Genomic DNA, 12,677 nt, shown 5'->3' with positions numbered 1-12,677 from the left:
CTTCATTGGCAGCCAATGTTGTCTGTGCGTTCTGAGTCTCCCTTTACCAGGCATGTATGTGGAAAGCAAACTGTCTATTGGCTTGAAGCCTCCAGGGAGGTGGGAAGCGCTGGCTGATGGTCATTTGACTTTGCAAATTAACATAGAAGCCGCTGTACTGAGCTTCGCAATGTGACTTGATGCCTGTAGCAGGCTCCACTCAGCAGTGGTGGGCATAGTGTTCTTGCTGTCATTACAGCTCTGCCCTCTGCAAAAGTCCTAAGATCATTAGAAGTACTCTGCAAATAGATTTTTAGGGATAACACCCAGGTTCATCTTACACAAGATAAAGCAAAAAGGCTTGTTCCCAACTGCTCAGTCTGCCTACACAGTTGCTAAGGGAGCTCTGTTTGCCCCTTGCCCCTCCTCCTATCCCTTTGCTCATGCTGTGTTTCATAACTATCCGTGATGGAAGTGGTTGACTGTGTGTGTGTCCTGCTCTCTTCCTCTCTGGTAAGCACCTCCCCTGAGCGTGCCTCTTTGCAAGCCTGTCTTGTCTTGCTGCAGAATGGTGCCCAGAGCCTTGCTCCAGCTCAAAGCCACGCCCGGCGAATGCACTTGATATAGTAAACAGTAGGCCGCATGGGGAGGCGGGAGCCCAACAGATGCCATGTCACTGTATCAAAAGCGAGCGAAGGGCCCAATGTGAGCAGCACCAACAGGTATTTATTGTGATGCAGGGGGTATCTTTGGGGGTGAAAAGCAGCGAGTGGATTAGCTATCAGAAAGGATGTGAGGCAGTCATGTCTAGTGGTGAGAGCAGGGGAGATTAGGACTTGAGGACTCCTGGATTCTGCTTTTGATTGGAGTGTGTGTAACCTTGGGGTTCCTCATCTGTGAAGGGATGATGCCTTTCTTAAAGGGATCTGAGATTTAATTCATGTCCCTGTCCTTTACTGAAACGTCTCCAGGAGTGCAGTGACTGCTTGTAATGCATGGGAAGTACGGATACATACTGTGTAAGACTTGACACCATGGCAGTGAGGGTTGGGGGTGGAATGTGTGTCTGCACCAATGTAAATCCTAGTGTAGGTGCACTGCTGTGGTGTGAAAGTGACTGACCCCAGGAGTTGCCCAATTCAAGCCCCTCTTTACACCGGTACAGCATGTCTATGCTATGGGTTACCACTGTGCAAAACCCCTCAGTGTAGACCAAGTGCCGCTGTCCAAGCTCCTGGTGCTGGCTGACCCAGACTGGGTGCTGTGGGGTGGATCCCAATGTGAGTAGACACTGCAGTAAATGTTACAATGGATGCCTAGGAGGATGCTAAGAACTCCTTTGTGACCAGTTACAATAAAGGGACTGAATCTACCAGGAACCGGGTTCTAAGCCATTGAGCAAGTGGGGCAAACTTAGGGAAGTTCTCAAGGTGTCACCACTGCCGACATTCTGAAATGAGTTGGAGAAGATGTCAGCAAGACGGATGGAAGGCTGGGCCTGCAGAAGGCAGAGCATGGAACTGGATGACTCGAGTGTTCCTTGCGAGAGCATGCACAATCCAAGTTCTCAAGGCCACGTGAGTGTCCCCTGGACATATCTCAAGTGGGTATTGGCAACATTGTGGGTTGCCTTGATTAGGTTTCTCCATCTCTCAAAGGGAGAGACCTGTCAAAACGGGGAATTTCTCTCCGCAGTGGGAAAGGTGAAATGTACACTGCCAGCTATCTTGCTCACCTCAAGTAACACAGAGATTTGGTGGCTCGCAGCCACGTAGCAAACAGCGCAAAGTCATGCGTTTCGTGCTGTGGGGCTAGAATTTCCCTTGATCAGCACATGCAGCTCCCGCTGACCTCATTAGTCATTCCACCAGTTATACTGGGTAACAAGGAGCTCTTGAGATTAACTCCTGGATTACAGTAGAGGATGAGAATGTAAAGCCTGGCTGTGCAGTTGTTGGTCATGCAAGCAGGCACCTTGATTTCTGTGGGAAAATAATTACTCACCTGAATTGGTGTTTGCAGGATCAGGGCTCTAATTATAGGGCTTGCCCATCCCTGAACGTGGGAACGCTGTGCGATTATTTGGATGGCTCCCATTACATTCCTGGTTCCTCTTCTGTTGGTGAACATGGCATTCTCGCTTGCCCGTGCTCTCTCTGCATGCCTGTAACTATTATGTTATGATGGCTCATGTGTTGTAATACATATAAGCAAAAACACTGTCAGCTGGGATTGACACCGCCAGAATCAATTAGCCAGCCGTCTTTATTGTGTGGTGCACCCTACAAATAAATGTCTCAAGACTGGATCCTTCCCGCTTAACTTGGAGGCAGTCGCTCGGGGATGTAGTAATGCAGATATTCACTCTTCTGGTTCTTTCTAGACATGCACCCTCTGAAAATTAAGGTGGGAGCCCCAGAGTTTGCCAGTCTTAGAACGTATGCCGAAAGCCTTCTCACAACCTACTGAGATGGGAATAGGGTTTGCTCAAACCTGGGCGAGTTTAGGATTTATATAAATGGGGATCTGGGATTGTCTAGAACAGGGATTCTCAAACTGGGGGTTGGGACCCCTCAGGTGGTCAGGAGGTTATTAGATGAGGGGTCATGAGCGGTCAGCCTCCACCTCAAACCCTGCTTTGCCTTCAGCATTTATAATGGTGTTATTTAAAAATGTGTTTTTAAATTTATTTATAAGGGGGTGTTGTACTCAGAGGCTTGCTATGTGAAAGGGGTCACCAGTACAAAAGTTTGAGAACCGCTGGTCTAGCGACTAGAACAAAGGAACTGCAATCTAGGATTTGCCGAGAGCGGGGTCTCTCAGAGCTGTGGGACAGGGCGTTGAGATTCCTGGGTTCTATTCCTGCTCTCCCACTTGTTACACTGCCTTGGATCTGTATCTTAACCTCTTCATCTTTCCGTTTCTCGGAACATAACCCCTTTCTCCATGCTCCCACCCAGGAGGTAGGTAAGTGTTTGTTTGTAAAGCGCTATTGGATCCTCTCATGAAAAGCCCTATAGAAGGGGTAGCATGTAAAATACAAGGTGCATATTGAACTGGGGGACACCACCTACAAAATGACTGGTCACCCCAGACTGGTCTCTCACTCTAGGAATTAGCAGCTGCCCTTTTCCTCTTGGCTGTTTGCCTCTCCTCGCATATATTCTCTCTCTCCCATCCCCGGCTTCCAGTCTCGCCCTCTGCTCTCCTACTGAAGAAACCATCTCCATAGCAACCTAAAATGTACCCTCCCTGCTTCCTCAGCTGGAGATAGAGGACAACTCCCTCTAATGTCAAGATCTTCCCAGAAGGAAGCCTATCCACTAACCCTCATTGAATACTCCGTGCCCTCCCCTTACCCCACACACAAGAGAACAGGGAGCCAGAATCGGAACCTGCCTCTAACTGTCAAGTCTGAGATGATTGACCGTTGCAAAACCCGTTCGGCTTCAGCTCCTCCTTCCCTGCTCCTCTCATTTTCCCTCCCTGGCACCTGCTAACTGTCACTCTGGCCGGGCACGAGGAATGACTGAGGGTTACAAAGTCCAGCCCACTGCAGTGTTTATCCGCCTGCTTGAGGCAGATCAGTTCCCTGCTCCAGCCTGGCCTGATTCTTCTGCTCCAGGTAAACTGCAGAGATTTGGGGGGTGGGCTATGACCTGCTTCGGGAGAGGGGGCTTTGGAAGGGCTATCTCCTCTCCCTGTTTGCTCCCTAATTCTTCAGGAGTAACCAAGAGAGGCAGAAACCCAGTTAGGTGCCCCAGAGAAGGGGAAAGACATGTAAGGAAGGCCAACAGGAAAGATAGACTCATGCTTAATGCGCTTAAGTGGGACTTGTATCCAACTCCTGCTTGGCCTTGGGCAAGTCACTTAATCTCAGTCCTCAGTTGCCAGTCATCTGCTTGGCTGTTGTATCCATTGCAGGCTCTTGGGCGGGGACAGTCTCTTACTGCCTGTATGTACGACACCTAGCTCAATGGGGCCCTGTTCTCTGGTGGGGCCTGTACGGGTGCATCTACGTTGCAAAAGAAGACCCAGGTTGGCCTGGGTCGGCTGACTTGGGATGGGGGGGCTATACATTTGCAGCATAGATGCTCAGGCCTGAGCCCGGGCTTTGAGACCTTCCCCCCAGGCTCCAGCCCAAGCCCAAACATTTACACTACCGTTTTATAGCCCCAGCCCGAGTCGGCTAGCCCCAGCTCTGAGACCAGTGGGGTTTATCGCTGTGGGGTTTTTTATGGCAGCGTAAATATACCCAAAGCGTCCTACCACATAAAAATCCATAGTTCTCCTGGAATAAGCACTCCGACCCCTTCTTGATTTACAAATTTTGAATAATGATACGGCTCCACTGAAGGCTTAAAGGTGTCCCAACCCCTCTGGTGGGGGACAGGCTCTGCCTAGTAACTGGAGGGAATCCACTTCGAGAGGCTGTTGTGGAACCGCTTGAAGTGAATTTGTGTGTGATTGTCGAGAATGGGAGCCCCAGCTGTAACATCTTCCTGGCTTCATAGCTTATAAAGGCAGAGTGTGGTCATCTAATCTGACTTGCCTAGCACAGGTCAGAGGACTTCCTTGAACTAATTCTTGTTTGAACTAGAGCAGAGATCTTAGTGTGGGGGGGAACCTCCAACCTTGATTTAAAAATATGCAGAACGAATTCCTGTTTCCTAGGTCTCTATGCTGAGGCTCCAAAGCCCCTTCTCACTCAGTGATGAGCTGGGGGCGGTAGGAGCTGGCTAGCTGCGTTGTCCATGGAAATCGTTCTCTGTAGTTAAGTGCACTCATTTGAACTTCTTGGGTGAAATGAGGCCGTGTTTCATGCAAACCTCCCTCTTCTTCCCCCACACTGCGAAGCTGTGCTTCAGTGTGTTACAAAAAGCAGCAGGGAACTCGCATCACGACTCAGAAGAGAGAAACCTTGGTTTAACCCTGGCTAGTACCGCAGAGAAAGGATGTCTGCTTTGATCACTGACTAGCCAACAGGGTGTTGTCCCTCGGGACGCGCGCTCTCTGAGCAGTCCACTCTAAGACGCGGTACATATGGATGGGGACTAGGCACTACTGTAGTCCAAACAATACTCTGGAGGCCTGGGTATGCTAGGCACTGTATGTGCATAGTGAGAGGATTCCTGTCCTCAAGAGCTTGCAGTCTAAAAGGATAAAACAAAGGAGGGGTGCAGGGGAGGCAGAAACAGAGCCAGGCTTGTACTTCGGGGAATCAAATCCAGGTCTCCTAACTCCCAGTACAACATGGGCCAGTAGATGGGATGGTGGATCAGAAGGGAGACCAGAACACTATGTCTTCTCTTTCTGGGGTTTTCTGGGTTCAGCCCAAAACCCCATCTGCTCCAGCTGCGTGTGGGTTGGAGCTGCAGTATTTATTCAAAATGCAAGAACTGCCGTGCTAGGTCAGACCAATGGTCCGTCTAGCCCAGGATCCTGTCTCCGGCAGAGGCCAGTACCAGAGCTTCAGGGCAGTGTAGCAGGCTGCGTCCATGACTGTGTTCAGGAAAATATTGGTAGATCCATTGCTATAGCTGCATGATGCTGGAAGAAAGGACGACAAGACCTGGGGGAAGAGAGAGGGAGTATGGCCTGGGGGGGCATGGCGGAGTAGTGGGTACACTTGAAATTGAGTTTGCATCAGGTACAGCAAGGGAAAGCCACTCGCCGTCCTCTCCCTCCTGAGTACCCAAAGCCAACCGCGGAAGTGCAGCTGATTGAATTTTTTTCTGAGGTCTGCTCAGTTGCCTGTTCTACAAGGTAGCAATGGGGCCCTCCGAGGAGCAAGGCCTTCCTAAGGGCGAGCAGCAGATAGCCTGGCAGGAGTCCTGCCTTCCCTGGCGCTGTCTGTCATTAGTAAATGCAATTACCCTCTGACATAAGGGAGATTTAAAAGATGTGGAATTGGCAGAGGCAAAAGTGATTGTAAGAATGGCTTTACTTTGTCTGCAGCTTATCTCCAGGACTAGATAACGAGCAGGGCTAAGAGATGCAGTGGAAACGCTCACACTGCTAGTGAAATAGCAAGGTAGCTGCAAACAGTCTTGCTGAAAGGGAGATGAGGTGCGTGCTCTGGTGGAGGGCTAGCTCTTCAGGAAACCGCTGTACTGCGCTCGGTGCCAAAGGGAGCCTGTGTGTGGGAGGAGAGGCCTTGCTGAGAAGGTCTGGGTTGCTGCTTTGCCAGTAGGAAGCTCTAACCTGATGATGTCCCTTGGTCCCTGACAGGTCAGGATGAAGCTGCTGGCTGCTGTGGTGCTGGTTGCAGGCCTGGTTGGCGTCGCTGCCTGGGGAAGTGAGGCCTTCGCAGGGGATGAACAGATGGGCACCTGCGTCTTTGAGAAGCTGACCGGACAGGACTACAAGTTCTGCAGGTGAGCAGCTTCCACTTGTTGCTGTGCTCGGACATGCCAGTGCCCTGAAACACCATGTATCTGGGGGCCCTGTGGAGGAGCAGCCTGCAGGTCCCAACATGCTCAGGAATGTAGGACTTGCCATTCCAGATTGACCTGATAAGCCAGGTGTCCTCTGGCGGCCAGCTGTAGGCTAAGCTCATACGTCAAAGAAGGTAGTTCCCCATGCAGTGGGTCTCCATGTGTAATCCTGCACGCAAAGGAAGGGAAAGGACAGTGACCCTTCCTGACCCTTGTGGTAAACTAATGGTGCCCTGAAGCATGAAATCTGATTTCCCTTCTTTTTCGGTCTGCAGCTACAAATGCTATTGGTCGTAATGTTATCCAGGTCCTTCGTAAATCTAGTGTAGTGAATTCGAGCCTTCACTGCATGGCAGGGCAAAGCTAAATTCCTTGTCTGTCTGCTCTGATGTTGACCTTAAGTTCTGACCAAGATAAAGTACAGGCCACTGGGACTTCTAGTCTTTGTGTTATTTTATGCAAGGTTGGTCCTTGCATCCTCACCTGGTCACGTTTGAGTCATTCCTTGACCTGTACAATACAGTCAATTGTAACTTTATTTTGTATAGCCTGTCCCGCAAAATGCTTCACTGCCTCAAAGATGAAGATAAATAATAGCTAGAGCAGGCTTAAACCCCCCCCCCCCCACCAAACATGTTTTTCTTGTGGGGTTTTTCACATTGTTTTCTAAAGAGCTTTTTTGCAGAGATTTTTGTTTTGAGGAAAGGCTATTCTTTTAAAAAAAAAGAATAGCCAGGGTAGGGGAGAGACCTTGGAAGTTGAAAAGTGAGCATACCAAGAGATGACTTGAGCTGAGCTTTGAAAGGGGGAGAATGCAGGAAAGCTACTTTTACGGGCCTTGGGAGCAAAAGGGAAGGCATCAAGGTTGTGGGGAAGTAACCCACCTTATGCCTCCTTCTAACAGCTGCTCCACTGGAGAATAATAGGCCACTAATGTTACCAGCTAACAATGGTGCCCCTTCGCTCAGGTTGTAGGAGATCTGTGGTTTTGGTGCTGAAGGGCTGTGGCTCAAACTCTGTTGAGGATTTGTGTGGGGTGTTGGACACAGAAGCCCAGCTAGGAGGCTGGTAGTAGACAAGAAGGGACAGTGCATATGTCTTTCCTTTTTATTTTTAACGGTATTACTAAGGACTTTTGCATAAAAAATAGCATTTCCATTTTTCCAAGGTGAACTGAAATGCTCTTTTTAAAATAAGCAACTTAAACCGAGCTCCCAAATTATTAAAGTCAGTGTAGACTTAACCTTGCTACTTAGTAGTATATTTTATCCCATCTCTGATTTCCTCCCACGTGTCACAAACAAGAACATCTTGCTTTGAACTCTCCACCTCTCCTGCCCTATGTGCACAATCGTTCCTGTCTTGTGCATATATTGTGGATTCACTTAGCTTCCCCCCCTGGCTGGAGGATTAACTGCTCCTCTAACAAGGTTCATGTCAGCTCCAGCTAATCTTTAGGGCAGCCCGAAGCCATGCCATCTCCTTTCTGTTGATCTGCAGCCTGCATAAAGGCATGACCTGTAGTTCTGATTATAGTGCAGTTTGTTGTAGGCCCATGACAATGGGCAGTTCCTCTGTAGTGTTACATGATGTGATAAGGAAAAATGATTCAGAAGTCTGCCTTGGGTATTTATGTGGCCCTTGGAACTGTAGCATCAGAGTGCCCTCTGATGATGGTGCATTTTTAGCACCATTTTACAGATGGGGAAAAGAACTGGGGCACAGAGAGATGAAGTGACTTGCCCAAGGTCACACAGGAGGCTTGTGGCAGAGCAGGGAATTGAATTGGGGACTCCCAAGTCCCAGACTAAAACCTTAATCGCTGGGCAAAGGAGAAGGGAAGCATGCCCCAGCCAGGGGGACTCCAATCGCATCTCTTGCTTTTGTGCACCTTTGGGAAATAAAGCACAACGGAATCTAGCACAATGTTATGACACTTCAATGATCTGCTTCTAACGACAGGTGGGCTGGAATTTCCCAGTTAGGGTGGTTTCAGAGGAACAGCCGTGTTAGTCTGTATTCGCAAAAAGAAAAGGAGTACTTGTGGCACCTTAGAGACTAACCAATTTATTTGAGCATGAGCTTTCGTGAGCTACAGCTCACTTCATCAGATGTTGAGCAGGTACAATAGGTGCTAACGATGTGCCAAAAGGTCTCTGAAGATCACAAATGGCCAAGCGCTGGGTTTTACATCTCAGATCCCAGCTCAGTAAAGCACTTCCGTTGTGCTCTGAGAGATGAACCACTAAGGGAAGGCTCAAGGGGGCTGAGAATTCACCTTCCTTTCAGTATCATGGCCCTGGTTTAAGGACCTCAGAAAATAAGAGCTGATTCACTTCCCCACAAAAGCAGCCCTACACACCACAGTCTCACCCAAGTGTTTCTCTCCTCCTGCCCCTTATTTCTTTCCAGAGGGGACTTGGAGGTTTTCTACCCAGAGCTGGGAGATGTTGGCTGCACGTACATCCCCAAGTGCAATCAGTACCGGAAACGGATCAGCAAGGAATGGCGCAGCCCAACGATTGTGTATCCACAGGCTGACAAGGTAAAACCTCAATCAAGTCTCTTCTGTGTAGTTGAACTGGGCCATATCGAACAATCTGTGGGCTTTTGTCTAGGTATTTGGATTGTGGATTAAATGTGGACAAATCTCTCACGTGATCTTGAATCAGTTTGCCTTAAACGGGAGGCATTTATTAGAGAAAATAGCTACCACTTATAGATAGGCACCGACAGGCTTCCACGCAGCTCAGGCTCCGGCCTTGTTTCCCAAGGACCATACCCCTGCCTGGAACTCCACACTGTCCACAGACTGTAGTGTCTGAATAATACACTGCAAGGAAGCGCATAGTTAGGAGACCGTGTCCTCTGGGAATCAGGGAACAGGAATTCAATCGTCCCGTTCTCTTAAAGGACAAGAGCTGTCTTTACACTGGGGAGCCTAATTTCGTTGTAAGAAAAGGAGTACTTGTGGCACCTTAGAGACTAACCAATTTATTAGAGCATAAGCTTTCGTGAGCTACAGCTCACTTCCTCAGATGCATATCGTGGAAACTGCAGCAGGCTTTATATATACACAGAGAATATGAAACAATACCTATTCCCACCCCACTGTCCTGCTGGTAATAGCTTATCTAAAGTGATCATCAGGTGGGCCATTTCCAGCACAAATCCAGGTTTTCTCACCCTCCACCCCCCCCCCCCCCCACAAATTCACTCTCCTGCTGGTGATAGCCCATCCAAAGTGACAACTCTTTACACAATGTGCATGACAATCAAATTGGGCTATTTCCTGCACAAATCCAGGTTTTCTCACATCCCCCCCACCCCCATACACACACAAACTCACTCTCCTGCTGGTAATAGCTCATCCAAACTGACCACTCTTCAAGTTAAAATCCAAGTTAAACCAGAACATCTGGGGGGGGGGGGTAGGAAAAAACAAGAGGAAACAGGCTACCTTGCATAATGACTTAGCCACTCCAAGTCTCTATTTAAGCCTAAATTGCAAATTGGATACTACTAATTTAGGCTTAAATAGAGACTTGGAGTGGCTAAGTCATTGTGCAAGGTAGCCTGTTTCCTCTTGTTTTTTCCTACCCCCCCCCCCAGATGTTCTGGTTTAACTTGGATTTTAACTTGAAGAGTGGTCAGTTTGGATGAGCTATTACCAGCAGGAGAGTGAGTTTGTGTGTGTATGGGGGTGGGGGGGATGTGAGAAAACCTGGATTTGTGCAGGAAATAGCCCAATTTGATTGTCATGCACATTGTGTAAAGAGTTGTCACTTTGGATGGGCTATCACCAGCAGGAGAGTGAATTTGTGGGGGGGGGGGGTGGAGGGTGAGAAAACCTGGATTTGTGCTGGAAATGGCCCACCTGATGATCACTTTAGATAAGCTATTACCAGCAGGATAGTGGGGTGGGAATAGGTATTGTTTCATATTCTCTGTGTATATATAAAGCCTGCTGCAGTTTCCACGATATGCATCTGAGGAAGTGAGCTGTAGCTCACGAAAGCTTATGCTCTAATAAATTGGTTAGTCTCTAAGGTGCCACAAGTACTCCTTTTCTTTTTGCGAATACAGACTAACACGGCTGTTACTCTGAAACCTGTAATTTCATTGTGAAATACTCCACCACATACCTCGAGAACCTGAAGTTTTTCACTGACCCCCCTCAGCAGATGGGATTGTAGCTAGTAATCTGTGCTCTGCATAAAACATGCTCCCAGGGAGGGAGCTAAGTGGTTGGTGTTGAGCCCAGACAGAGCGTTAAACTTGGGCGCTCTGCGGGGGCTGCTTGTGTTGTGGAAGAAAACCAGCTCTTGCTTCAGCCAAGCATCAAAGTGCAGCTGAGATGCATTGAGTGAAACAGGAGATTCAGATTCTGGGTGGGACTTTCAAAAAAAAAAAAAATTAAAAATTCCTCATTGGTCTCTGTCTGCGTCTGTTGTCTTCAGTGGAAAACGCCTCCACTGGCCGCATTGGGAGCGGAGGTGGACCAACAGCTGAACATACACCTAGTGGACTTGGCCCTGGCATCTTCATAAAAGTGCAATTCCAGGGCTGTTGGACATAAACGTCAGATCAAATGTAACCAGAGCTTCTTTTCTGTAACTTTTTAAATTCACGGACACTAAACACTGACTGTAGCTGGGCTTTCTGCTGCTTGGTTTCCAAATTCCCGAGCTCTTCGGGTCAGATTTCACTTGTATTGATTTTTGAAGATAACTGCTCAGCTGGCTTTTCTGCCCAGTTATTTCGTGGATGGCTGAAGCAATTTAATGTCTGACTTTCTGGTTGTTGTGGAAATATAACGGGGAGTGCTTGCGAAAAACCTCACAGTCTGTCTGCACTTCAACCATGTGAGCTCTCTTAAGAGCTCAGGTCTGGTTTTTTTTGTTTGTTTGTTTGTTTTTTACAAACATGATTTTAAAGCAAATTTTCTTGCCTGTGTTACTAGTGGCCTCTTGGATTATTAAATCTGACCCCTTAAACAATTTTCTTTTTATTTCTGGAGCTGCTCACTACTTGTATTCCACTGCTGATGGATATCTAAACTAGACTGATAAGCAGGGTAAGGTAATATCTTTTACTGGGCCAACTTCTGTTGACCAAAAGAGACAAGCTTACACATAGCGCTTCTGAAAAAACAAGGAAACAAAACCCCCTTTGGGTTGGTCAGTTCCACTTTGGAATCTAGTTGGTGTCCCTTCCTGACTCTCCTGAACTAGTTCAAAGCTGCAGGATTTTGGTTGCAAACCAATTATCTGGCAGATTTCAAAGTTCTCTGTTTGTTTGGATTAAAGTAGAAATGAACTTGCAAATAACTGTCTTTGGCTTGGTTTTGCAAAACTTTTTTTCCCCAAAACCTTAGTTTGGGAGCTATATTACTGGGCCGTGTCCCTGACACCGTTCGTGTGCAATGTTTGGTCTGACACCACAGGCTGAACAGCCAGAGTGAACTGTGTAATATGGCAATGGGTGGGGTATTGTAGTAGTGCGTAGCTGCAGATTTTTTGTAACTTGTGCAAACCGGACTGTCACACAGTCTTGTAGCTTTATTAGCTATGGGGGCGCCATGTAACAATTGCGCCTCCAAGCATTTGTATAAGGAAAAGGAGGACTTGTGGCACCTTAGACTAACCAATTTATTTGAGCATGAGCTTTCGTGAGCTACAGCTCACTTCATCGGATGCATCTGTATGTGCATTAGCGAATGACCTCTCCTGCCCATCTCTGCACCGCATTGGTCAGGCGGTAGGAGGCGTCAATCAGATTCAAAGACTAGCTCTTATTTCTAAACGACGCAGCTTGGTGTAGCTGCCCCGGGATCTTTCCCCAGGCTCCTGTGTCCTGTCAAGGGGCACTTGGAGTGGCTGTACTGCAGTAGCAAGGGCTTTGGAAGAAGTGACTCTGAGCTGAAGTTGACCCAGTCCCCAAACCACCTAGGCCTAGGTGAATGCGCCGCATGGAGCGTAAGCCAGTTTTCAGGGAGAGATGGAAGGGAGTAGTTGTTCCGTACCAACAGCAGCCCCTGCTGGCCCTGCAGGAAGCATACAGGTGTGTCTTGGCTCAGGCTGGCTCCAGACAAGGAGGAGAGGGGCTGGTGGTATCTGAAAGGGAACAGGAGGGAGGAAGGTTTAGGGGCGAGGTTTGTTCTTGAGACCCATTTCTAGAATCAATTACTCGACATCTCCTTTAACCCAGTCAATGTCTGGCTCTTGTCGGAGGCTCTCTACCAGCAGCAATCTGCCTGAG

The 12,677-nt window shown here is 48.3% G+C and overlaps 1 protein-coding gene across 1 annotated transcript in view; it reads left to right on the top strand.

The window, feature by feature from the left end:
• Nucleotides 1–3,351: 3,351 nt before the first annotated feature.
• Nucleotides 3,352–12,677, top strand: part of PEBP4 (phosphatidylethanolamine binding protein 4) — a 202,839-nt gene continuing 193,513 nt past the window's right edge. Inside the window, exons 1-3 of the mRNA XM_073325118.1 lie at nt 3,352–3,604; nt 6,211–6,356; nt 8,829–8,961. Coding sequence (XP_073181219.1) covers nt 6,217–6,356; nt 8,829–8,961 — 273 coding nt within the window. The 5' untranslated portion in view covers nt 3,352–3,604; nt 6,211–6,216. The remainder of the gene's footprint in view (nt 3,605–6,210; nt 6,357–8,828; nt 8,962–12,677) is intronic.

Source organism: Lepidochelys kempii, chromosome 26 (genome assembly GCF_965140265.1).
Source record: "Lepidochelys kempii isolate rLepKem1 chromosome 26, rLepKem1.hap2, whole genome shotgun sequence".
In the NCBI taxonomy this organism is placed as follows: Eukaryota; Metazoa; Chordata; order Testudines; family Cheloniidae; genus Lepidochelys; species Lepidochelys kempii.
Note: the sequence above shows the minus strand (reverse complement) of the source record. Positions and strands in the feature narration are given on the sequence as shown.